General features: G+C 37.4%; 2 protein-coding genes across 2 annotated transcripts; both read left to right on the top strand.

The window, feature by feature from the left end:
* Window positions 1–7,571: 7,571 nt before the first annotated feature.
* LOC134845139 (uncharacterized) lies at window positions 7,572–16,983 on the top strand. The gene is made up of 6 exons (XM_063862019.1): window positions 7,572–7,945; window positions 10,642–11,138; window positions 11,955–12,155; window positions 12,423–12,480; window positions 15,728–16,258; window positions 16,449–16,983. The coding sequence occupies exons 1-6, from the start codon at window positions 7,732–7,734 to the stop codon at window positions 16,661–16,663; spliced, it is 1,716 nt and encodes a 571-aa protein (XP_063718089.1). The 5' UTR covers window positions 7,572–7,731; the 3' UTR covers window positions 16,664–16,983.
* Window positions 16,984–19,857: 2,874 nt separating this feature from the next.
* Window positions 19,858–26,843, top strand: LOC134845132 (SLIT-ROBO Rho GTPase-activating protein 3-like). The gene is made up of 2 exons (XM_063862008.1): window positions 19,858–20,461; window positions 24,473–26,843. The coding sequence occupies exons 1-2, from the start codon at window positions 19,870–19,872 to the stop codon at window positions 26,536–26,538; spliced, it is 2,658 nt and encodes an 885-aa protein (XP_063718078.1). The 5' UTR covers window positions 19,858–19,869; the 3' UTR covers window positions 26,539–26,843.
* Window positions 26,844–27,450: the final 607 nt, after the last annotated feature.

Genomic DNA, 27,450 nt, shown 5'->3' with positions numbered 1-27,450 from the left:
CTGCCTGCTCTGGGTTCCTCAGTGGATATGCTTAGGTTCTTCTTTTGCTCCTACTGCTGAGGCTAAGAAAGCGGGCAAAGCGAGTAGACGAGCGGAAGAAGCGCCCAAGCCACCTTTGGCTGCCGGAAGAACTGCTTGTAAAAAATGGTTATCATCCATTTTAACGTTAGTGACCTTGCATAACGAATTTCTTAGTAATTTATCGTAGCGTTCCAAAAAATCATTTTGCAAAAAACAAGGGCTTGTACGCAAAAAAATATAAAAGTTTTGGCATGCCAAAGCATTTTTTCAGGAGGTAAAAACCATAATGGGCGTCTAGTTTGTCAATGACATGCGAGATTTTTTCAAGCTCCTTAATTTTTTTGTCGAGCATTTCTTTTCGGCAAAGTTCGCCGATTGGAGATCCTAAAATGAAGAGTTCTTCTTTTGTTTTTATTTTTATTTTGGGGCATATTTTTCGAAATTGTGTTAAAAATGAATTATACTGTGTACTAGTAGTCGGTCCCAAAAAACAAAGTTCACACTTCTCAGTGTTTAAGCTCAGGTCATAAATTTGTTCCGATTTCAGAATGTTTTTAAGGTCACGGAGTACTACCTTATAGTCGTCGGCTATATTCCCATCATCTAAATACCAGATGTTAATTTTCGACTCCAACTGTTTGACTAGTGTATGAATGGTTTCGGCAAAAAGGGGTGGGGCTTCAGGATCACCTTGCTGAGTTCCGTCTTCTGACATTATGACCAAGCTTCCGTAAAAAAGGTAACTAGGTTTACCATACGCGCAATGGGTGTAATTATACACTTCGGGCGGTTTGAATAAACATGATTCAGCAATGTTTCTCTATTTAAAGAGTTAAAGGCATTCTTAAAATCTAGTTTTAAAAGAACAGTGCATTTTGGATTGTCGTCGCGTTCAATTAGGTTTCGAAACGAGTGCGCAGCTATTTCTGCTCCTCGTTTGGTACCGCATCCTACCTGTACGTTTCCGAAAAAATTTTGTCGCTCGGAGAGGGCCTTGCTTCCAGCGCATTTAGACGCGATACGTCTCAGCGTGTTGCATATGGCAATCGGTCTCAACCCTCCGTCTATCTTTATGAGGGCGATAAGCTTTGCGCCAAAAAAGAAAAGTCTTAGTAGTTCGGGTATTTTGCCATCTCCAATGAGGTTTATCAGCTTAGTAAGCGATTTCAAGAAAATTGAGTCCTGCACTGCCATTCGACTTACTAACAAGATCTTTAAAAATTTGAGGGACTATTTTATCAGGACCTGCTGCTGATCCGTTTGGAAAGGACATTATCGCTTTGTATAGGTCGAAATCGGTTACGAAAAAACTATCCAACTTTTCTGGATTTGGAGCTGCAAATTTGGCTCGCTGCGGGTGCTTAGACAAAAAATTTTGATAGTTATCAGTTGAAAAAGGAGCTATTTTGTCATCCGAAGCAGCAAGCCTTATCCATCCCTTTACATTTCCTTCATCGAGCTTACTACTTTTTAACTTTATTCTCTGCTCGAGGTCACTCAGAGGTGGGCTTGAAACTTGGGGATGGGGTTTTGGAAGTGACACGTCATTTGCTCGAATTTTTGGATTTATCAAAGAGCTCATGCTTGTGGTCTGTTTGCGTCCACTTCTTTTCGGTTGCTCCAAAAAAAAACAAGAACGACGTTAAAAAAATTAGCCATTTTGTAACATCTTCTACATTGTAGACGATGTCATTTATTTTGTCCGTCAGACTTTCCGCCAAGGGAACCCGCGAGTCTTTTGATACTCTTTTGAGTACTCGGACATTTGAGATGGCTGTATTAACATAATTGTCTAGCACTAAATCATTACCTATTATTGCTTCATTAACAGATTTTACATCAACGCATAAAGGACACTAAAACCATTGGGTTTTCTTAGAGTCGCTAAGAGAAATATTTACACAACTGATATGATACCAACTAGAACAACAATCACATCTAATCCAATTTATCAGTCCTGAAGGTTTTAAGCAATCTTTGCTTGTACACTCTTTGTTGTTTTTCCTCATCTTGACGCAGCATAAAGGTAAAAAAAAGGATTTTGACTGGACTTTAGGGGACTCAACTAACCCATGATAAGCGGTTAGTGGGAATTTTACAAATCAGCAAATAAAAAAAAAGACAACTAAATTAATTTAAATTTTAAAATCGAATTATAAAATCAAAAACAAGGAACAATCTCACCCGAGCTCATTAGGTCCAGCGGCGCACCACCAGACTTCTCAAGCCAGTTCCAGTTTCCCACCTCCCCACAGAAAGCCACTTGACAGACCTGTCTCTAAAATCCCTCAGAGGGCGCTCCATATACAGGCACAAACATCAAACATAACAAATCTACTTAATAAGTTTATCACAACAATTAGGCTAATTGTTGTGATAAACTATTAGCCTTCAGTTTATAGACCTTTCTTTCAAAAATCACAGATTTTTGAAAGAAAGGTCTGTGATGATACAGTTCAGAATTCGTTCGGTTTCATGTTGTAATGATTGATCGATTACCCAGAAGACATCTTGGTGTTTGAAAGCAGGATTGACACGGGGAACATACATGAGTTTGGGAATGAAGTATCAGTTTTTAACACGAAAGAAAGCAGTTTGACAGGGTAAATGACGAGTTCGGCTGATAAAAACTTTGACATGGTCTAGTTTGCTTTTGAGCTCAGATCTTACAGATAACCCGGCACCGAGAAGAGTGGTTTTCCCTACTGGAACACAGTCAATCTTGGGAAACACTTCTTGGCATTCGTGATAATGAGCCTGTATGTTGGGACCGGAAGCCGTAACTTCACATTTCTGGTTCAACAAGTAGACCTCTTCTGGTTCAACTGGACCCACTTCTTTAGCACGAGATTCAAGATCGATTAGGTTTTTTAGGGCTGTTTGCCATGTGTCGCGGAATGCCACGTCGTCCAGATGCCTAGATTTGAACTTGGTACGAATCCGTTGGAACATCTTGCGGATGACAAGACAGAACCCAAAAGTGGAAAGAGGGTCTTCCTGCTGAAAACATTCTTCTGGTTCAGCAAGAGACCCACTTCTTTAGCACGAGATTCAAGATCGATTAGGTTTTTTAGGGCTGTTTGACATGTGTCGCGGAATGCCTCGTCGTCCAGATTTGAACTTGCTACGAATCCGTTGGAGCATCTTGCGGATGACAAGGCAGAACGCAAAAGTGGAAAGAGGGTCTTCCTGCTGAAAACATTCCGCAGACACAAGAAGATGATCACCGTAAAAGAGAAAGCTATCTTTTTACAGACGACCTTAACAAAATTGAGAATTGCCGAGGCCTGTTCATGAATTACTTCAAATATGGAATCTCTTCGTACCGTAATGAAAGCGTTGGAGAAGTCAATCTTGACGAAAGCGTGATCAACCTCAGAGGTTGGCAGATCAACCTCAGAACTGAGGTTGTAACTACGAGCAGCGTGAGCAGCAGCCTCGCATCCATTCCTGGCGCCAGCTCCTCTGTATGGGTTTGAAATGGTCTATAAATTTGTGAATTATTTCGATGCAAGACGCAATTGGCAGTGAATCTGAGTGTATCTCCGATGGTTATGAGCCAAGCTCCACCTTCTCTCTTTGATAGTGAAATGAGGGTGGCACTAGCTAATATTGGATGGATGAAATCAGGTACCTTACCGGAAAGCAGTAGGCTCACCAGTTCAAAATGTCGCAATCAAATTATTACCTGCTTCGTTCGCGAGGAGAGAGAGGTGGCATCCTTCAAGTTTTGAGGACGTGAACCACAGGGTCCGCATGCAGTGCCTGGAGCGAACGCGAGGACCGCTTTCCTGACTTCTTGTTCAGACAATTCAATCTGCCGTGTGTCCGTGGAAGGAGTGGGGCGAAGGTTGATGCTTTTGGTAGGATGTTTACTTACTAGTAGGGCCTTGTTCTCAATCGTTGGCGGAACAACAGTGTCTTCGCTGGGTGCTAACCTCACAGCGCGCGCCTTTGATGTCACCTTCATCCAATTTGTTGGCCATGAGTCTCGTGACGTCGGCGTTGCGGTTCATCTTTTTAACGGGAGGAGTAGAAGGTTTGAAGTATTTGCCTAGATTCTCAAGGGACCTGGTTATTTTCAGGGGACCCTTCTATCATAGTAATACAGTTTAAATGTCTTGGCATTTTTTTTTCAGGAAAAAGTCGAAAAATTTGTTCACGCTCAATTTTGATCTTTCGCGTTTTGACATGTGATTCCTTTTTATGTTCAGCGCATTTCCATTGTTAAAAGGAAAACAAACTCCACTATCGAACAGCAAAATTCTAAAGGTCACGAATAACGTGATCGACTTCTAATTTCGAAAATGGAATTTAGTAATCAGTTTTCTCAGTGGAATAAAAGTTTTTACCTATTGATCCAGTTTTCTCAAATTGGGTTAGTTTTATCAAAAGAGTGTCAATCAAAAATTTAGTTCTACAATTGTTTGGTATACTTGGTTTTGTAGGTTTCGGCCTAGATGCCTCATATTGCATCGTCTGGAGGGCCCAAATAACTCTTCATGATAATAGATTTGATCAAATACAAGATTCGTTTTTTTAATCGCTAAACTTACCTCTATCAAAATATACTTAGTTATCGTTCGTTATTTTTTTCCTTGCTAATCCTCACTTACTGTAAATAAAATTTAAAGTTTCGAGAAAATCACAACAGTCATATCTCGAAAAAAGTAAAATACTGTTGACGTTCATTTTTTTCACATTAATTGCTATCCAGGTTTTTCCAAAAAAAAAAATGTAGCATTAACCAGAGGCTCCAAGAGACAATTGTCAATGGCCAAAACGTTTTCGACTTACCAATTCATCATCAGTGTCTAATAACATATCAAACGTAAAATAGGCGCACAATCCTGAAAATGTTCTTAAGTCAACATAAATTAACATACTAAGCACCGTAAAAAAGGTAGAAGTAAAAGGGATTTCATGTCATAAAACGATGGACAATGAAACAGTGGTAGATTGAAACATGAAACATTGCGTTGAGCCAATGCAACATTTCGTTCCACACCAGGAGATACGTGCGTGGCCTCATGAAAGACCGACATTAAAAGAAACTCGAGCGCATGTCAAACAATGAGCTGAAACCGCTCCACAAGGTGAAGAACACCTCAAAGGTTCCTGGTATGGTGTTCGATTTTTTTCACTGGGGCCTAATATCGGGGGCGCGACAAATTTAACTACTTGCATTTCCTTGCTGACGTTGATCGCCTCTGTACAACCTGAAGACAAACGGCATTGAGATTAATAAATTGAATAAAGTCAACGCTCTTGCTGTGTGTTTTCTGAACGGAGATATAGAAACCGACAGACAACCCCAATCTCACAAGAAAGTGAAGACATATCTCAGAAAGGAAGACATCAAGGCAGTGTGTTTGACACGGGACGGGCTTTTGTTTGATGTCGGACGCTGACTACTTCTGCAAATTGAACGGCATCCTCAATTGCCACCAGTTGAGACCCTCTCAACATTGGGTAACGAGACGACATAAAAGATCGAAGACAAGTTTAACCGAACTGGTCAGGTTATATGGTTTGGCGAAGGTACACAAACAGAACACTGCCCGGCAGCTGCTACAAGATCAACAAGGGGCTTGCCCAATTGTTCAAGTATAACCAAGGAGCCAACATTGAGACGTCTACCACAGACATGAGAAACAGGATCACACTGACCGATTGGCAGAAAATGAAGAGATTTTCCCCCTGGATGTGAATAGTCAGTCTCTACACGAATGTCCTGGTAGGCGAAGCTATCGGACTGGCTTTTGACATACTTTACTGCGCGGACTCTCCTCCGTACATTGATTGGAATGGTCACGTGCAAACGGCTCATGCATCTGGCAGTAACCGACGTGTGCTTCATCTGTGGTGATAAGTGGTATATCTAGAGAGATGGTGTGGCGATGGGAGCCGCCATGGTGGTCATTCTGGCGAATGTCTGGATAAAGCAATTTGAAGACATGCCTCAGATGATCAGCAGTATGTCACAACTGAGTAGCAGCCCAAAGGCGACAGGCAAGACCATATCTTCGACAGTGTGGTAAGTGTCATATCTGGCTCCAGCGTAAATGCAGTAAGATTCACTTAAAGTCGTTTTAGAACATGACTGGCAAGGAGTATGTTTGCTCCGACAAGATTCGAGTGGCTGTTATCTGCTGTCGCGGTCAAGGCGAAATTTTTCGGCCGCTATGTGGAGGACATTATAAAGGTCAGCACGGAGGGACTCCAGTGGCAACATTCTGGGACGGGTCAACACATTACACCCTAATCTGGAGTTGACCTTTGAGAGATTGAAGGACAATGGCATCCCGTTCCTGGACATGTTCAACAGTTGCATTGGCACAGATGTCAGAAACTTTTGGTGGCACTGACACTGGTGTGATTCTTTCATTTAGAGCTCATCTTCATTAACTCATATATCTGTTAGCGGTTGTTTTCCAAGAAAATTTTCTGAGGTTACACCACGCTTTCTGATACAAAAACGGATAATATTTTGGCGTTACTGCCATATTGAGCTAATATCTGGTGCCGAGGTGTATAATATCGTAGCTTTGAAATAAGACCTACTGTTTTGCTAATTGCATTTTAACATAGTCTATGTGAGAAACAAATGATGATGATGAAAATTGAGCATTTGGACTATCGTTTGTCCTATGTTTTGTCGGCTTAGCGACCGCTCGGTAAATATAATCAAAGCCTGTGGCTTGTTTGTGTTTCTTGACTGTTTTTCTGAAAGTGATAAATTTTACAAAAAAAATCTGATTTTGTTATTTCCGTTTCAATTCTTTGCGCTAGTTTGTAATTCTACGCCTTCGTTTTATCGCAAGTGATGCGGAGCTCGGGTTCGATTCTGTGCTAAATTGGACGTTTTGGTGTATCATATGCATTTTCCAAGTTTAACGTAAATATACTTGTATATTATAACTCATTTGAGCAGCAATTTCATGGTGTAAGAAGTGATTTACAAGTTTGTATGAAGACCAAATACGTTTGTCATGGGTTAATTATTAGACGCGTAATCATAAACAAATCAGGCTCTTTTCCACTTTCTTGCATATTTGATTTTCACTTTTCAAAACAATTTTTAACGTAGTCATAATGTAATTATAATTACCCTTGCAATTAGCGAGGAAAGGGAAAAAGTCAACTCTTGAAAAACTTTGTTTTGGAAAAATATGGAGTATAGCACAGTTTTCACATTGGCTTTTTTTGTATTTTTAAATCCCAATTCAGACTAGACTGTCTGGTATTTTTATATATTTTTATATGTTTTTATGGGTATATTTTTGTATCGCGAGTAGTGTGATGCTCCGCATCGCCTCCGTATTTCATCGTCGAATCTTAGCTCTTTTTCCTCCCCCCCCCCAACCTGCAAAATTTTACAGACGAAAAATTTTTGTTCACATTATTCTATTGTTATGAAAATTGGCATACGGACTAATAAGGCCATGGCAAACATATTTGGTCTTCATAATTAACCTTGTAAAACCACTCGTTACAACATAAAATTGATGCTCAAGTGAGGTGGGGGAGGGGGGGGGGGGGAGAAAAAAAGCCCGAATCTTTTATGAGGTTGTCTGTTTTTAAATTACGGGGGCACATGGAAGTTGGATATCTTGAGCTAAGGGAGCTTTCCTATGACAGCTCAATTGTTGACATAGAAAAAGCACGTGCCATTTTATTATAAAATATGTTGATGAAAAATAATGTCTAATGGAAGATTGGGCAGCATCAGGTGCATTTCAAAGTAACGGCGGAATAAGCAGGGCTAGTTATTTCAATCGCTATGGTGCTCTGAGTCAGAGCAAACCAGATGCGGCTAATCAACCACCAATCCCATCTGCTGCAGCTGGAGATTACATCCAAAGAAATGCGCAGTTGCCGAATTATGTTCCATTTGGGAGACAATATGGGGCAAATCCATTCGGTAAGCCTAAAAATCAAGACTCAAAAAGATATTTTGTCGTGCCTCTATAGAAGAACTTGCAAAAAGAAATTTGGTCTTTTTTCCACTTACCACATTTCAAGTTTTCGATTTTTATGGTTGTTTTATGTGTTATTATTGCTAAATGTGTGATATTATGATTTAAAATATAAATAACAAATCTGTTCGCAATTTTAAATTTGATTGCATGTTGATTAAACGATTTTCGAAACTGATTTTCAAAGGTCTGGAGGGGGGATGGAAAAGAGCCGAAATTCGGCCTCTTCTAGTTTCCCAGGTTTTAGTGCTTCGTTCAGGCTGTACTTCACTCGTCGTAAGAAAGAATTTAAACTTTGTTCACGCTTTTATTGCAGTTTAGAACTTCAAAAGATATTATACCATTATCTGTGTACTTTTACATGCTATTATGGCTACATGCATGATTTTTGCTGTAAAGTATGAAGAACAAATTGTTCACCATGCAAATGTTCATTACATTATAACAACATTAGGCTCTTTTCCAGTTCCCCCCCCTTTCAAAATACCGAGTTTTATGTTTGTTTTACGTGTTATCACGGCTAAATGCATGATGTTACGCTGTAAAGTATGAAAAACAAATCTGTTCACAGTTGTCGATTTGTTCACCACGCCAAATTTCATTGCATTATAACAACGTTAAATAAGCTTTTCAAAATTGAATTTGAAAGGGGGAGGGAAACTGGAAAAGAGCCGATTTTGCTGGTTCGTTTGCTTTTTGTCTGTTATTTGTAAATTCACTAATTCTAGGACCCACTTAAATATGAGTAGACGTCTTACGCTTACTTTAAAAAATACAATAATGAAAAGGTAAGTTATGAAGACCTATTATGTATGAAAAAGCGTAAATAGTCGGCATATTCTTTTAGATCTTATTTAAACAAAATTTATTTAGTACGTTATTACTGATGTTCGAGCAGGCAAAAAATGGCGGTGTAGGTGGAGAGGAAAATGAACCAAGATTTTTTGTTCCTTGAATTTGCCAAAAAAAATTTCAAAATTTTTTTTAAACTAAAATTTATCTTGATCTTAGTGAGAAATCTCATTTTTTCAACTTCACAATTTTATCCGAATATTTGCAAAAAAAATTATTGGCATAATGCTTGAAGATTTGCTCCTTATTTAACTCTAAGCTATTTTTTCTTTGATTTTTTTCAATAAAGTTCTGCTGCATGTATGTTTTCCGATGCAGTGTTCTTAGCCACCGCTTCAATAAAATGCAAGTTTTTCCTAAAGTTGTGATTCGCCTATGCTCCTTTTTGCCTCGTATTTCATAGCCAAAAAAGCTGCACCTCTTTTTTGAAATGTATGTTTTTTACAAGGATTTTACACGATGATAGTTATGTTGGTTTCGTAATTGACGCGGAGATCAGAATTGCCTCAAAACTGCCTTCAGAAAATTGGCTCTTTTTTTCCAGCTTCACACTACCTCCTGAAACTAATATGAAGATGTCTAAAACGGTTCTTACGGTAATTTACACAAACAAAATGTTAGACATTTTTGTTCTATGGTTAACGCTGACATATTTTTATTTCCCGTTAGAAAACAAATTTTCATTTTAAATACTCTTTCATTAATAGAAATTCAGAAAAAGTTAAGGGGAATTGGAAAAATGCCAGAAAAGGCTATTTAAAGATATACAAACGGCGCGGCCGAGGACTGGAAATTTCGATTTCTTTTCAAGTTCAAATCAGTTTCGTTTGTCAAAAGGAAGGTTTATTTCGCTCACAAATAAGATAGCGGGTTTTGCGCAAAGAAAATGAACGACATGTAGTTTCGAAAATGAAATTTAGTTATTTGATTTCCCAGAGCAAAAAAAATACGTTAAGATCCAGTTGTCTCATAATTGAGTTATTTTTATTAAAATAGCTCAACTCGTGTGAAATGTTTAGTAACTTTTGTTTTCTTTATTGATTGGCACATTTTCAACTGTCTGTTGATTATGTTTATTAAATATCTAGCTCTGTTTTAGAGGCGTTCTTTTGTGTTTCCCCAGCTTCATTGTTTACGCCTTCAATAGGGTCTGAATTGTCAAAATCTTTATCGAAAAGAAAAAACTATAACAAATTATCTGGTTCAGGCATGAAGTTTTCGTGAAATTTCATGTCGAAATTAGCGCTGACCGGATAAATTTAGCAAAGTTGTCTGCAATGTAAAATAAATCTTAGAATCAAAATAATAAACTTCGAAATATGTAGAAATGAGTTGGTTGAGGAAGCGAGTCAAAACAAGCTGATTTGTTCAGTCAAGGAGAACCTTGTCAATTTATTTTAATAGATTTTTTTTTTCAATTGAGTTGCTTTTTTGAATCGAAGTATCAGAAATTAATATCACTCAATGAAGAAAATTGAGTTCTTAAATTAGAATGAATTAGACAAAATGCGCAGAAAACGTTCCATCGCACTAATTAAATACTAAACAGAATATTTTGAAATCTCGATGAGTTTGAATACGAATAATATTAGCTGTGCATCAAAGTATCAACCAATTTTATCCCGTTTTGTTCAAAAAGCAGCCCTAGTAATTTTTTTTGTTTTGATTTTTTGTTTCCTTAAATAATCAGATGGGGTATTCCTATTTGCACAGAACCGGCCATTCTTGTTTTTTTTTAAGACAGTACCATCAATAATTTGAAAAATTGGAATTTAAACCCACATTTTAGACCCAACTAGGAATTATACTGGTTACATGAACAATGTGCGACCTCTCAAGGGATCAGTTTTAAGCAGCGTTACAAATGATGACAGACCTCAGTCACAGCTGGGACCGCAACCTCAACATGCTCTGCAGCAAATGTTCGTTGACCAAAGATATCCCCCTGCAGACTCTAAGTTTCAGTTCGCGCACAAAAATGTGCCCTTGCCTCCAGTTAATTCTGCTAACATTGCTTATGGGGATGTAAGAAACGCGGCACCTCAGATGCCATCTAACAATATGTTTGTCGCACCCGCAACAAACATGCAATATGAGCCGACCCCTGCGTTCCACGCTAAGCCGTTTGTGTTCAACCACATGCCAGAACGACCAGTGGAAGCAGAAGTTTTGCGCCGAACACCAAAGAACCCCTTTTTGCGACAGGAGCCAAAGTTTTTGAGGAACAAAATGGAAGATCCTGCTACATACGTTAAACAGCAAGAGTTCGAAAGGTTACTTCAACAGGTAGAAAATATATTACTTTCTTGATCGAAGTATTTGCTAATACTTACTCAAAATTTTGGGCTAAGTTCTTAGCCCATAACTTGAAAATAGGTGTCATGAAATTATACGGGATTTGGTTTTTTTATTATTATTTTTGGGACCTTAGGAAATTTTTAAAACTTTTCTCAAAAATTAAAGTTTTCCCCAAAAATTACTTTTCTGATATCCAAAAAGGTGGTAAGTAGAAAACACCCACTCACTGGGTGATTGCATATACACCTAGTCTCTTTTTACCGTACCCCACTTTCTACAGCTTCCGAAAAAGTCTGTGAGGGGAATTCTTAGCCCATTTTTTTGAAATTTTTTCGAAAACTACCCTGCCAAATCTAAGGAGTTCAATCGAGAGAACGTATTGTGGGACTGTATTAAAGGCTACGCTTAAATTTCTTTAACAAAAAAAATATTGTCCTTGGAAAAGTCATACAGCGTGGGTATTGCAACCAAATAATACACTTTTTTCCAGCACTAACCTTGTTCACCTGTTTTTCAAATCTTGTACGGCCCGCAGTATTAATAAAAATTGCCATTTGGTCGTGAATCAAATCCCGTGTAATCTGATCAATTTTCTTTTTTAAATCTTTGTAGAAGTCTCTGAAATTCTTTTTCTAAATGTTTGGATGTTCAGCATTGTGAAACACTAATACTTTTTTGCAATTATTCATTACAATACGGTTCTGTGGCCATCAAGGGACGCTGCCAAAAATTACTATAATGGTATGCACATTTCCTTGTTTGCTCTTTAAAAATGTTTCCCTTTTAAACTGTGTTTCTGTTCAGGCGGTGTCGATGTACCACCAGCTACAACACCACTACAACACGGGTCAGCCTCCTCCCTGTGGAGTACATGCGACCCACAACAACGGAATAGAGCAGCAGCAGCTACCAGCAATGCCTCACCACCCCCAATCGCACCATCCTCATGAAGGGTACCACCAGAATCACTACCCTTCCTGTCCCAACTTCCCAAAATTTGAACAGGTGCGCCGCAAATCAGAGTTTTCTTTTTTCCAACTTATGAGTTTTTAAGTATAAAAGTTATGTTGGCACAATTCTTTTGGTCACCACTCTTAATCTCTTGAAATTGCTGTATTGATCGAAAAGTTATCTTATCGTGCAGTTAGGGTTGGGCTGCGAACGGTTTCACTAAAAACAGCGAACGAGCAAAAACTCAATTCCTAAATGCTAAAAATAGTTCATCCAGTTCTTTCAACGTCTTCCTGAACCAAATCGAAAGTTTTTGTGCAGATGTGGAATCAACAAGTGCAGAACCACCAATATCAGCAGCACATCGTCAACCAAAAAGGTCAGCATGGAAATGTATCTCTGAGACCTAAATCTAGAAACAACCCTAGTGTGAGCATGTATCAGTCTAATGTCTACGATGAACGTAGAAGTCAATCTCAGTGCGCTAGTACTAAGTTCGAGGACTCACTAGACACCAGTGAGAACTTCTACGACGAGATAACCGATGAGTGTAACAATAGCGCTTCATCTGATCGCTCGATCAGTCACAGCGCGGACTCGCTGATGACAACCACGGATGAATATGTGGGCTATGGGGAGCGTAAAAAGGAAGGCGCTTATAAGGCCTCAGACTATAGTGACCTTTACAGCCCTTCACACGACAAAATAGGTCATCCGGATTTAATATTTCAAAAATAATTGTCTAAATAGTACAGCTGTGCAAGTAGCACAGAAAATAGCTATCACATTTTTACCTTTGCGATAAGCAAGGATTTTGCAATCGGGTTCTAGACTTTTTTTGCCCGTTACTAACTTTGTTTACAGAATGGTCGAAATAAGAATTGGTGAATTTAGGTCCAGTTCATAATAAATTCAAATTTTTTTTTGCCTCTCCGGCGCATTTGGTCTGAGGATAACGAATACGCCTGGGACGGCAAAGGTGCTTGGGTCAAATCTAACAGTACCTGTTTTTTTTTAAACGGTAAATATTCCGTCATGAAAAATTGTCGGCCTATTATTTGTCTGCTTATGTTTCGTCGGATTAGTTGCCATAGCTTAGAATTTTTTTGCTGTTGTACGTAAGTTACATTGTAGTTGCTTTTAGTGTTTTGATTTTTTGCTGCTGTTTGTAATCTTACTAGCCTTATTTTTGTATATTTTATTATTATTTTTTATCTCTTCAAAACTTGATTCTGCCTGAATGATTTCGGCCCATATTTTATGGGCTTAGTGTCCTATTTTTGAGTTGTTCCTCTAGATCGCACAAAATGCTTTAAAATTTTAATAGAAATCATAGATTTTCATGATAACATTTTTTTCGGCTTTTGATTTTTTTTTCTATTCTTTTCCCTCCTTGATAAGTTTCGGCTTATATTACATCAGATTAATGGCCTCTGTTTGCGTCTTTCGATGAGAGAAAAAAAGTTTGTACGTGTGTGTGTGTGTGTTTTGAGGGTGAGTAGGACTTAATAACTTTTCGAATTTGTTTTGGCTTTTTTGCCATTTTATCTTAATAAGTTTTGGCCGAAAATATATAGGCTTAGACACCTCAATTTGTTTCTGGTGACGAGCAAATAAATTTTAGTATGTGTGTGTGTGTTTTGAGGGCAAGCAGGGCTTTTTATAAGTCTTAAGTCTGTTTTTTTCGGCTTAAAGGATTTCTGCTAAGGTGTTTTCGGCTTTGTTACAGCTTGGTAAATTGTTTTCCGATGCTTATTCTACCTTCTATTGTCTCGGTGTTTTTTAAACTAGCCTCATTCATTTCGATAGAACTCGTTTTTTCGACGTTTTCGATTTTTTTCCGACTTAGCAGCTTTCTTGTTTTGTATCGCAAGTGATGCGAAGCACAGCTTCGCCTCTGTCTAATAAACATGTTTTTTTTCATTAAAAATTCCGTGGAAATTCTCGCGGTAAGGTATTGTAATGGGGAGAGAAAGAAAAGTTTAATTTTTTTCAGCAAGTGAAATAGTTAAGTGAATCTAAAAAGATTTACTTGCTTGCTTTTTACTTGCTCAAATTGTCCTCATTTGTGACATTTATTTGAAGGACATTCCTGAAAGCAGAAAAAACTTTTTGCAGTTTTTGATGCAGTCGGAATAACGACTGAAAATCCGCGCCTTGTAATTTTTTCTACCGAATTTTGATGGAAAGAATCTTGCAACTGAATAGAACGCGTTGTTTAAATCAAGCAAAGTTATCCGAGATATCGTTCATTTTTTAAAATGTAAGATAAGCTTGTGATCTATTTATTACTTTTTAAGTGTCAATGAATGATTTGGAGAGAAGTGTTTTAAAATGAAACAAAGTTATCGGAGATTTGGTTTGTTTTTTAAAACGTAAGATGAGCTTGTGATCTATCTATTACTTCTGAATTGAAGACACCTTTTAGGTCGTGTGGTTTTTTTTCACGAAAAAGACGAAGTATTGATCACACTTCAAGTTTGATTTAGTTTTTGATTTTTGTAAAGTTCAATTCAAATTCATTTGATGAAACGAATCAAATTTTGCTCTACAATAACCTAAGTGTAAATGACGTTTAACAATGTGATGAGAGTATAGACCTAAACTTAAATTTTTAAATTTCCTACTGGATAAAAAATTCGTTTGGTCCAGATTCTCCAGTTGGATCTATTTTTCGAAAACATATATCAATCATAGAAATCTCTTGAAATTCCAATTTTCAGATAAAATTCTTTTTCAGTTGAAAGCTGAGAATGCTTCGAAAAAACCAATTGGTCTTTTTTTGGTCTTGAGTTTATTGACACTGTTTATAGAGTTCTTTTCAATCAATATTTTTGTAACTAATTAAGACAGGCAAGATCCTTCTTGCTTACATTCGATTCATACCGAGAATGATACGTAAGCATATTTTAAACGTTCGTTTTCTTGAAACGGAAACGTTACAAAAAAACGGTTTTTTTTAATGCCAACTTTGAAGTTGACGGCGCCTTCGAAGTAATTGAGGTCATATTCTTATAATAACCAGATCAAAATTGAGCAGAATGGGCAGAAAATAATAAAAAAAAGGATATCAGGATAAAAACAGATCTTATAGGTGGCGAGGAGGGAAGTTAACATTGGAGAGTAAAATTGCGCAAAGTGAAAGGTGACTACCATTTTTTTGCAATTATTTTTTCAAGCTGAAAAAATTTAATTCAAATGGACCCATGATAATTATCAAAGCGAAAGTAACGCATGCTGTTAGTCCAATCATGATAAAAATATAGATCAATTATTCTACAATGAGACTATCAGTTATTTGAACTGAGCTGCGATAGTTTGAATCATCACAGTTTGCCCTGAAATCCGACATCAATCAGTAGTTTGTCTTGAGGCTAAGTAAACTAAGTCGCTTGACTTTAAATCTCCTTTGAAGAGTTTTAAGCTGTAAACTCTGCTATCATTCATGCTCATCTTAGACGAAAATAGTCAGATAAACTTGGAGTACAAGTTTCAAACAACTTGTCAATTGTTACATGAAGGGCTGTAAAAGCACGGTCTATGCAGTTTATGTATATGGCTAATTCAAAAATTATAATGATCATAAAAGATATTTAATTATCTGTATTAAATCCGGATTGTTATAGCGGCGAGGAAGAGTATGTACGAAGAAGTGGATGAGGAAAAAGAACAGTCCCCTAATCGGTTTTCACGTGCCAAAAACACGCTGACTCGGCCAACAAAAGCGACGCATGCAAAAGAAAAAGAAAGCGTCAACAAAAGTGAAAATAATAGCAAAATTGTCGAACCGAAAAGGCGCAAATCCACGCACCCGCAAAAGGTACATGAAACACAGGTTGACCAGAGTGAGCACAATGCATCCTTGAAGTCAGCAATGAAACATCCGAAAAACTTGAAGCCACCCAATAAGAAGTTTATGGAACTGCCTCAAGAGAGGAGTACAAGTCTAGGAAGGTACAACAGGTACTTCAGTGATCCAACATTTGACCCTGCAGAGAGATTCAAGAGGGCTCAGCAGAGGATTGAGAATTTACAAAAACAAGTGAACAGTTTGGAGAGACCTCACAGTGTGTCTAAAATGAGCGGCAATAAGAAAAATAACGGCAAGGCTGCTAAGAAATCGCCGAAGTCTTCGATGGGCAAAGGAGACGAGGCTGGTTGGTATCGACGTGCATTCACAGCGTTGCTGAAGACGTTTTTATTGTTCGAAGGTTTAAATATCCAAAATTAAACGTCATCTAGAAATGTGAACGCATAGAAAAAATGGTGCCTTATTTTTTTTGGCGATCGCTCGTTAACATATTTTTTAAAAAAGTTTGTAAATGCACCTTGATAAAAAATTGGCAGGCAGTGCTAATGCCTCGACTGAAGAGGAGCCACCGGTGAAGAGTATTTTCTCACTCATGTACGACACAGACGGGAAGCCCCTGAACCAGGAGGCGAAGCAGATACAGCGGCTCATAGAGGACGAGTACGAGGAGTTCAAACAGAGGGTGCCGGTGCCAGTCGCTATTCCCTCAAAATCTCCCAAGTCTCCCAAAGTGAATCAAGAGAGGAAGTAGGCGTAAAATAGATAGTTACCCCTTTTTAGTTCCCTTCAATACGCCAACGCAACAAAGGCAATTTCTTATAATAGAATACCGAAACTCGTTGTTTTGCTGTTTCAATTGGTTATGCTGATTGCTGAGCTCAGGTCGAGGCTGTGACGTGTAATTGTTCCGACCATTGAATTTCGGGCGAAGTGCAAAAAAATGTCCTAGTGTCGATAAAAACCGGTTTGAAGTTCAAGAGTTTGTCTAAGAGTAAAACGAGCGAGTAGGTCGTGACGTTTTAAATTGAGTTGTGAAAGTAATTTGTAAAAGTGCATCAAAACTCGGTTTGTTCTAGCGCTATCTGTGTTAATATTGGTCGTGTATGCGAAGTGCATCTTTGTCTGTTTTTTATTTCGAAACAGCTCACGATATTTCGAATTTATGAACATGACTGTTCAAAGCAGCTTCACTCGATTTTTTTGGTTCCTCCAAGCAAATTATACCAGTGGTTTTTCAGTGGTTGCTTAAGCCTTGATTAGTAAGTGTTATCAAACCGGGCAAAAGAATTTTTTTTTTTCGGGTTAACTAGTTAAACAGAATCACTTGACTCATTTTATCATTGGTTTCATATTAAATCAAAAGTCAGACGTTATTTCGCGCATATGGCGAAGAGCTAACGCAGCTGCCCATAAAGAGAAAGTTCAATGATTTGAAGCCAGCCAGGACCTGATTTTTCTGAGCGGAGAATTGTCCGCCCGTCTAAAAATCTTTGTCGGACTTCTGTTTGTCCTGTTTTTCTTGTCGGCTTTGTTGCATCAGCACCAAATCTACCTACAATTTGAGAAATTTTTTGTTCAATTTAGAAAAATTTCAGCCTATTCTAGTTTTGGGCAACTAATTGAGTTCAAAGAAGTTTTGTCTATATTTTTTTGCTATTTAATTTTTTATGCTGTTTATTGAAAATTTTTGGGAATTATTTTCATTATGAATTCAAGGAGTGTTCTGTGTATTTGGTTCAGTGTTAACACTCATGCTTCAGACGACAAATCACAGGAGTTCGATTTCAGTGGGAACTGTTTTTTTGTGGAAAATTTTTGAATGTTTTAGCCAGCTCATTTTTGTCAGCTTAGGTCTCGAAGAAAGGTTCAGTTTGTGTTTAGCAGTTTGAAAGCTCTTTGTAAAGTTTCTAATGGTGCAGGTAATTTTGTTCCAAAATTTTTTTTGTCCTTTCTAAAAAAAAATTGTCTTTTTATTTGCTGGTAATCATAGTCATTCATTTTTGTATCGCAAGTGGCGCTAGCTCGGGTTCGCATCTGTGTCAATAGATCTTATATAAATTCTGAGCTAAAAAGAGATCTTTTTTAAATAGTAAAGCATCACTATATCATTGTTCCAATTATTCAAAATCGTTACATTCCTGATTTTTTTAGAGTCAGGAACGTAGTGAATACTCTTATAGGTCTTGCTGATTTTTTTTTTCAGAAAAAAATTGTTCTCGCTCAAGTTTTTTATTTCGCAATTTGACCTTTGATTTCTTTTTAAATTCTTTTGTTAAAAGAAAAGCAAACTCCACTATCAATTAGCAAAAGTGTAAAGGTCACGAAAAGCGTGATCGACTTTTAATTTTGTAAATGGAATTTAATTTTGTAAATAGAATTCAGCAAAATAAAAAGATTTCCATATGATCCAGTTATCTCAAAATGGGCCAATTTTATCAAAAAAGTGCCGATCGTAAAATTCGTAAAATGTTCTTGAAATTCTTTAGGCCAAAAAATTTTCAAAAGTCAGTTTTTAAAAGTCCGTTTTTGTTCCGTTTTATTGCGTTTATGACTATTTTCTAACTGTCTGTTGGCTATGTTCTCATTTTGTAAAACTGTTCACAGCTTTCCTCGTTTTAAAAAAAAGTTATTTGTGGACACAAGAATGGTCTTCGACGCAGAATCTTTTTCTCTGATTGTAAACCCTTGTGATTAGCAAGGGTTTTGCAACCGCAGCTAGAATTTTCGAGCCGTTAACAACTTTTTCACAGATGATTTATTATCTTCGACGACGTTCAAAGTGGAGCACGTTTAGTTGAGCGGTAAGTGAAAAAAGTGGTTTATTATTTATTTGGCTAGGTAGAGATGAATAAAAAGAATTTAAGTCATTCGTTGCTTCTTGTACGGCTTTGGCAAAGTTTCTCAAATTGAAATTAGTACCAAATTTTTTTTGGCTTATGTATGGCTTAGTTTTTTCCTTATTTTCTGGAGGTAAGGATTGCGCCAGAGACGGCAAATTTCCTCGGTTCGAATCTGACAATCCAACAGCACGTTTTTTTTTCAAACAGGAAATATTGTTTTTTTTTATGCACGCAGTTTACATTGTAGTTGATTTTATTGTTTTGTTGTACTTCTGCTGTTTGAACTTTTAGTAGCCTTGAATTAATATATTTTGTTTTTCCTTAGTTTTTTAGCTTAAAAATTTTATTCTGCTCAAATGATTTGGGCTGACATATCATCTTAGTGCCCTAATTTTGACTAGCTTCAATAGAAACATTATTTTTATGCTCCCCTCTGGATCGCACTAAATGCTGAAGAAATCTAAGGGTAGAAATTATAGTTCAATTATTGCTTTTATCTTCATTTTTGTATCGCAATACTTGAACAGAAACGGGATAGCCTTGTTTACTTATGTATGTTGGAGGAATCGATTTGAGCTCTACGTAATCAGTTTAAAAAAGATTGCTCAGTTGTCGCTCCTTAAATGATTACCAATGGATTTAAAGGTTGTTTATGAGCATCAGTTGAGACAATCGTTTGATTTTGAGAAGATATGTTTTTTTTACTTTCAAGTACTTTTTTCAACATAATTTTTCAAAACAAAACTTTTGTCTTCATCTTTTCTTTTCTATTAACTATCTTGTAATTAATGTGTTTATTATATCGCAAATCTTGCGAAGCTCCGCATCGCTTCTGTGTTTAAGGTTTGTACAATAAAAATTGTTATGATGTTTGCTCTCATTTTTGGCAAGTTTTCTTTCACAGCGAGCAGGTGCACTAGCCAATTACGTACAACTGTCTCAAAATTTTTCAACGAAGTTTGTTTTAAAATACGCGCTTTTAGTTAGCTGTTCTAAACTCAGTCTTATAACCTGGTAGTTTTTCTAGCTCTTTGGCGGCTATTTTCCTAGTGATCCAGTGTAATGATTAGTCGCACTAGAACGTGTATGGATAATTTTGATAGTTTCAGGTCTGAAAATGGCCTACAAAAAGTCATTGCAACAGGGTCTAGTAGGTATTGAAACTGCCGTGGGAGGTCTGAAACAGGTGTTCACACAGCAGAATGAATTGTTTGACGAATTCGTCAATGACAGCATATCCTTAAACTCAGACTTAATGGAGTTCGTGAAGAAACGAGCAGAACTACAGATGGAATACGGAAAGAACTTGCAACATTTATGCGACAGACAACTTAAGAAATATCAGAACATTTTTGAACGTCAGCGCAGGTCTAATAAATGTAACAGTTCACTGTTTGGCTGCTTTTTCCAGCTGCTAACTAGCTCGCGCTTCGAGGCTGCAGATTTCATAGGCTTGTCGCAAATGACTTCCGATATCAGTCTACCTTTAATAGAACACGCGATAGGAGATCTGAAAGTGAATCACTCGGTGTTCAAGAAGGTTCTGTGTGACACGCAGAATGAATTAACAGGTCAAAGTGGGGACTTGGTGCTGAATATCAAAGACTACAACAGCCAGTTCGCTGCTTTCAAGGATCACCAGAGTAAACTGGACACTGTAACTAGTGACTTGGCCAAAGTCCAGAGGAGTCTAGAGAACAAAGGAAAAGGTGAAATAAAACCTCGAAATTCTTTTAGAAATTCAAAAAATATTTCTCGCTGTCGGACTTTACTTAATAATAATCTTTACTTCGAAAAATCGTTTATTGTTCCGACCATTTGAAAAATGGGAACGAAATTTGTTTTCGGTTGTTTTAGTTTTTTTTTGTTTTCAATGGAAAATCAGTTTCCACGAATAATCATCGAGGAGAGTTGAGTGATATATCATTCCCAATGAAAAATTTCAAGCGTCCAGAAAAACCGGTTCGAATTTTTGGCTTTTCGTCTTAATTCGAGCGAATAAAGCGAGCGAGCAGGCTTACAATAGCTTATTTTTACGGCTTAAAAGCGTACAATAGCTGAATTAAAAATGTAAAAACTTAGTTTTACTCGATTTAGTTTTTTGAGTACGTTAGCGCCTTTTTGGCATCAAAAAACTCAAGAAGTTTTTTGAAAACATTTTTTTTTCGTTTTTTTTTCTGGAAAATTTGTTTTTCAATTTGCTTATTTGACTATGAATTGCGAATATGCCTAATCTCTACTTTTTTTGTTCAGATCCTTTTATCACACCATTCTGAAAAAAAAACGACAATAATTTGAAAAAAAGAACTTCTTTATTGTTTTTTTTTTAAGACTATGGTCGGAACATTCTGTGCTACTTGCACAGTAACCGGCTATCCTTGTATTTTATACGTTTGCTTCTTGACTATCTTAAATTAGTTCTTGAAACGTCTGTAAGCAGCTCTCGCGCGCAAAAAAGGCGTTGAAAAAAGGTTCTTGGTAAAGGTGAATTTATTATGAAAGGCTACTCTTCAACGGAAACATTATTAATATATGTACTGAAGTACGTTTGCGATTAGCAAGTGTTGTCAAATTAGGTCATCGAGTTTTTCCATGTAAACAACTTGTCTAGCAGAGTCGCCGAATTGTTCTTTTCCAAATCGGCAGTTGACAATCAACAGACATATTTGAGCATGTCTTCGTTTATATACCTGTTCTATTCGATTTTTTTGTTCTAAATCTGACAGCGGTTTTTTCGGCTCAGCGGGTGTCTGCTCTAATATTTTTGTCTTTGTTACGCTCGTAAGTTTTTTTAGTTCCTAATTTAACATTCAGTTGTCTTAATTAGCATGATTTTCTCAAAATGAACTTTATTCACAACAAATCAAGGCGAGTTGCTTCCTTTTCAGCTTCTGTCGGCTGGATAAAAGACCTTGCAAAATTAGGTTTGGTCTGTTGTCTCGAAGATAACATTCACTGTTTTCGTCTCAATTTCTAACGGCCTTTTCCCATGTTTCAAATTCTAAATCTACAGTAAATTTTTCATGTTGTACTAACACAAGCATTGGGTTGGTATATTAAATTTTAACTGTTTCCTAGCCTCGCTAAGATTCAATTGAGGCTGGGATATCGGTGTTATTTAATTTTTTTTACCGTGATCATTTTACGCAAAGATATGAGTATTTAAAATGGTCTATTTGACCGATTTCGATTTTTGATGCACTTTATTTAATAGTTATTTAATATTCTAAGTTACTATATTAGTTTACTATTTAATGTACTTAAGTTACTTAATACTCTAGTGGCGCCTAGAGTAGTCAGGCTCAAAAACAATCCGAATTTCCTTGAGGCAAATAATTTGGTTTTATAAGCGTCGTTAGGCGATAAGTTTATTCTGTGTGCGCGTGAGTGTGTTTTTGTGGGTGCAGGTAGGGTACTTCATTAGCTACAGGGTTCAAGTCTATCTTTTTTGCTTTCTTTTCCAAAGTACATCATAGCGTCGTCAATTATTGTGGGATTTTTTTGTCACTTGTTTCCAAATTCGTTTTTTTTTTGTTCCCAAGATATAATTTTTTCTTAGGATGTGTTAGCATTTCTTCCTTTTAGAATCAGGTACCTTAAATATTCATCGAAATGGGTCGAGTGCTAAATCATATTGAATCCTTTTCAGCCGTGATTCGAACGACATTAAATACTTTTCGAAAAGTTGTCCCAGAGTCAATAACACCGGTTTGAAGTTTGAGTTTTAGTCTTATTTCGATCAATTGAAACAAGTGATTAAGAGATATAAAAGATTAATTTTCATTTAAATAGTAGAAAATTAAGTTATACTTCAGAGAACTAAAATCAGAAGCTTGATTTAGCTCTTCCGTAGCAATGCATTTTTGAAAACAAAAAAATTGCTTTTGTATTCAAATCAAATTCATCTGCTAAAAGTTAGGCACATTGAGCCCTCCAATTGCGAAAGCGGCAATGACGCGAAAAAAACGTGATCAGAATTTCAAAGAGCCTTAACGCCATATATTTTCTTCTTTGAAATTTGAAAACAAGTTTTTTTTTTTATAAAATCACATTTTTTTGTTTCTAATAGAAATATTTAATGATAAAAAGCGGTCGTGGATTTGAAATTTTTGATTATATGATAGATTTTTTGAAAGACCGTTTAGTTTTTTACTTGATATATTATACTAATGATGTGATAGCTTAAAGGGCTGTTTGTCGTAAATGTTACCTACTGCGGACGTTTTGAAAAAATGTGGACAACCAGATATGAAAATTGGCAGTCTTTTACTTCTAGAGTCTATTTCTACATAAGTCTATTACTACTGCTCATATGTAAGTTTTTAATTATATGAAGTTGTTCGGGCAAATTACGATTTTCGAGATCTTTCTTTCGTGTTCATTTGTGGAACGTTTTTCAATCAAAATCGCAGTGGTTATTCATTCTTAGTAAATAGCAACCAACGGCGATACTTTTAGATTGTTAGTCATTGCGTGAAAATGCTAAGCAAATCTTCTTTCTAATACTTGTCCTCAGGTCAATTTAGCGCGGGTCTCAAGTTTATTTTGCTAGCCGTTGAACCAATTTGGCGCTTAACTTAACCATTCAACGCAATCTGCGCCGTCTGACTCGTTTCCAAACCTACCCCTAAGGGCTGCTCTAGATCGGGTTCTCTCAGTTTTGTTTAGCTGTTTACAAACAGATCGCGAGTTGTACTCTTCCAAAAAAGACAAGACCAACTCGAGCAGTTTTTAACTCGCTCATGTTCACTTCTTTCTTGCTGCAAATAAAAGAGCTAAAAATAAATGAAATTGGAGGGTAATTGCAACCCGATGGGTCAATGGAACGGTTCGAACATGTTTTCTTGTTGATTTGAGCTCGATAATTGAGGGATTAGTGCACTTTGAAACAGCAGTATAAACAGGTCAAACTAAATAGGTAGCTAGCATGGGAATGGATCCATATTCCCACGTGTTTAGCTGAATGGTTCAATGGTAAGCAATTGTTAGACAGGGATAAACAGTTGCTGAAAAACACTTCAGTTAAAAGTAAAGATACATGTTTTAAAGCATGAGAAGTACAGCTCGTTACTTTTGAAGTTGGCTAATACTGGAAAGTTTTTCAAATGCATGTATAGAAAGACAGCTTAATGCTAACTTTAAAGTTTATATTTGATTCTTATTTTCATGCCTCTGTAAAGAATATATAGTACACAGCTACGAAGCAACAAAATTTAAACCATGCTTAAAACTTGGTACAAGTTATTTACTAAATAAGGATAGCCGGATGCTGTGCCAGTAGCGTAGAATGCTCCGACCACAACTATTGAAGAAATAAAATTCGAAAACAATTTTTTTTTTCAAATTTTTTCTTTTTCAGGAAAATAGCAATTGCAGGAAAATTAAATTAAGAATTCATTGACAAATGATTCTCATTGTGTCATTTCTAAGTTTAGCCTGAAACACGGAAAATTTCTGACCAAATTTTTACACTATTTTTTTGATTTTTTTCAGGATTTCCACTCACAGCCAATAGTGCTTTGATATGATACCGAACTTAAAAGTATGCGACTCTCCCTTGAGATAGCCAAAATTGGACGGTTAAAACAGTCGCAAATCCTTTGCTCCTTCTCGTCACTTAAGTCACAAAAGTTAGCGAATCCATTGTTAAATAATCTTTTGTTCCTTCTCGTCACTGTTTCTTCAAAACGGCAAAACACTAGAAGGTATGTTTTGTTTAGAATTGGCTGCCAGCTCTAAATACCGATCATTAGCTAAATCGGAGTCGAAGCGTCGGGAGAACTTCCTGCAGTCGCGACAGAAGCTGAACAAGTCGAGAAACGACTACCTGCTCAGTCTGCAGGCACTCACTCACTACAGATACAAACTGTTCAACGACGACATACCCGCTCTGTTCGAGAATCTAACATGCGAATTCTATGTCCTGATGAAGGTGGCTCTGCGCAACCTCTGTCAAGCACAAGTGAAACGCATATCAAACTCAGAAGTTTGTAACGAGAAGCTAGAAGAGAAAGTGATGCAAGTGGATTTTGGCAAGGAGTGGTCTTCCATTTATGATTCTAACTCGGATTGTCTGGACATCCCGGATTCGAAGCTGGAGTTCCTGCCGGCCTACACAAAAGAGTGTCTGGACAGCATAAACAGTCTGCAGCTGGATTCAGATGTGAAAGAGAGATACCCAATCATTATGCAGAACTTCGACGCTAACCTGATGAAGAGCAGAGAGACGCAGGACCAAATCGAAGCTGCGAAAAGATCAATTGTTAATATCGGACAGAACATGCACGTAGAGCTGTCTGATTACCTGCTTGATTTGCAGAATACGCGTGGATCAACAGGGACACTTCAGAACTCACAATGTGATGAGGATGCAGTCGCAGAGAATGGGGGTACGGCTTCGCAGAACGGCTGCACCAAAGTAGCTGTAATTTCTTCAGAGCATTCAATGAGACAATCTTTGGTCAACGTTAGAGGGCAATACAACACAGTAGTTTCAAAATTCAGAGAATTGTTCGGTTATTCAAACAAAGCTGCCAGATTAAAAGCGCGCAAAGATTTGATCGAGTCGACATTCGGAGGTGCACTTGAGACCACGCAGACTACGTATAAAATGGTGTCCGTTAAACGACAGGAAAGCGTGAAAATCACAAAATATGTTCCGAGGCCAGTTGCGGCTGTGAACGTGAAACTTTTCGGAGGAGATATAGAACAGTATTGTAAAGCTATTCAAAAGGATATCCCACCTGTTGTTTTGAGTTGCATTGAGTTTATAAGGGAACACGGAATGTTCACTCAAGGAATATTTCGAGTGAATGGTGCTAAGTCGACAGTGCGCTATCTCAAAGACTATTTCGAAGGAGGTGACGACCCACTATTGTCGCCCAGTGCTGACTCGAACGCAGAAGAGTACGAAGCGGCTGCCGTTTCTGAGCTACTCAAGTTATATTTCAGACAGCTGCAAGTGCCTGCACTGCCTACTGAAGTATTGAAAGAGTTCATCAAATCACAAACACCACAGAGTAACATTTCAAATGACGGCTCCTTTTTGGACAGCACAGGGCAAAGTATTGACATGAGTGAAGATTCGTTATCAGAAGGTGCAACAGATAATTCAATAGGCACTGACTCGATCAAAATGCTGAAAAATGTCCTATCTAATCTGCCTTATTCGACCATGGTTACTTTACGGTACCTGTTCGCATTTCTCAATAGCCTGACTCGGTTCAGTGACGAGAATATGATGGACTCGTATAACCTGTCCATAGTTTGGGGTCCTACCCTGGTCCGACCTGATGAAGAAGAACTGGTGGCCATGCAGACTCCAATCACACAACTGGTACAGTTCCTGATTGTCAATCACTTCCAGGTGTTCCCGCAGGACTCGGGATCTCTATTTTCGGATACAGCCAGTCGGATCAGACCACGAACTCTTAGCATAGCCGAGATGGGAAGCACTTGTTCTTTGACAGACTCGATAGAGACAACGAGCCCTTACAGTCAAAATGACAACAATAACAGTATCAGTTACGGCATAAGCATGTCATTTTCACCGACTAGTTCACAAAGTAGTAAGCTGCCCACTCCCAACTACCCCAAAAACGCCCTAACCCCCTCATCGGACTCGGGAGAATCTCTAGGCTCTTCGGACAGTCCGGCACTGAATCCGAAGAGTGCTCGACACATCAGGCAGTCGTCAAGTGTAGTAGTTAACTCGGCAGCACTCATCTCGCAGCCAGGAGAAGTGGTGAAAGAGGCCTCGGTGCTGATGAACAGAATGATACCCTAGTAGAATTAGTCTTTGCATGTCTTTCAGATGATATTCTCATATGCCACAATTTCACTTCTCTCTCGTCGTTTTGTTCAGCTGGCTTAATTTTACTATTTCAACTCAGCAACATCGAAGAACTCAAACTGAATAGCTTTTAATTATTAATATTGTTAATATTGTTTTTACAAAATAGAATTTATTGGAGGATTTCAAATGAAATTATTTGTCTATTTTTGGTTAGTCTCATTGTTTGGGTTATATTACCGTAAATTTTCACTGCTGATATAGATAAATTAGTGTAAAATTAATTTTTCCCAGTTTTTTTTTCAATTTTTCCTTAAGCTCATTTTATGGAAAGAGATTATTCGCAAGGCGTTGGCTCTAGCGAATATGAGCACACAAAAGGACTTTTTCGAAAATTTGATTGATTTTAAGGTTCGAAATAGTTAGTTAGTTTATACGTCTTCCTCCGGAAAATTTACCAAAACTTTGTCGATTTTTTGAAGTTCATTGAGAATCTCCAACTTAATTCTTAGAAGTCTAAGTCGATTCTTAAAAGCAAATCATATGCAAAAATATCAGTGAGCGTAGTGAAGAAATTTGATTAGGTGGCGTTGATTTTTTTCTTTTTCAGGCAAGTCTTTACCTTTGCGAAAAACCAGGGTGTTTCAAACAGGTGCTAGGCTTGTTCGACGTAAATAACTTTGCTCATTAAGTTTGCGATAAGCAAGCGCTATCAAACTGGAATATAGACTTTTTTCGGTTTAACAACTAGTTAAACAAAATCAGTGGAACAATTTCTTTTCACATCTCTTCTTACCTTCTCTTAACTAATTGCAGGTTGCTTTCCCCTTGGCCTGGAGGTAAAGCAGTTGCCTCTATATCCTAAGGTCTGGGGTTCGAGTCGTGGCCGGATCTTGTTTTTTTCAG

Source organism: Symsagittifera roscoffensis, chromosome 1, assembly GCF_963678635.1.
Source record: "Symsagittifera roscoffensis chromosome 1, txSymRosc1.1, whole genome shotgun sequence".
Taxonomy (NCBI): domain Eukaryota; kingdom Metazoa; phylum Xenacoelomorpha; order Acoela; family Convolutidae; genus Symsagittifera; species Symsagittifera roscoffensis.
This window is presented reverse-complemented; position numbering and strand designations above follow the sequence as displayed.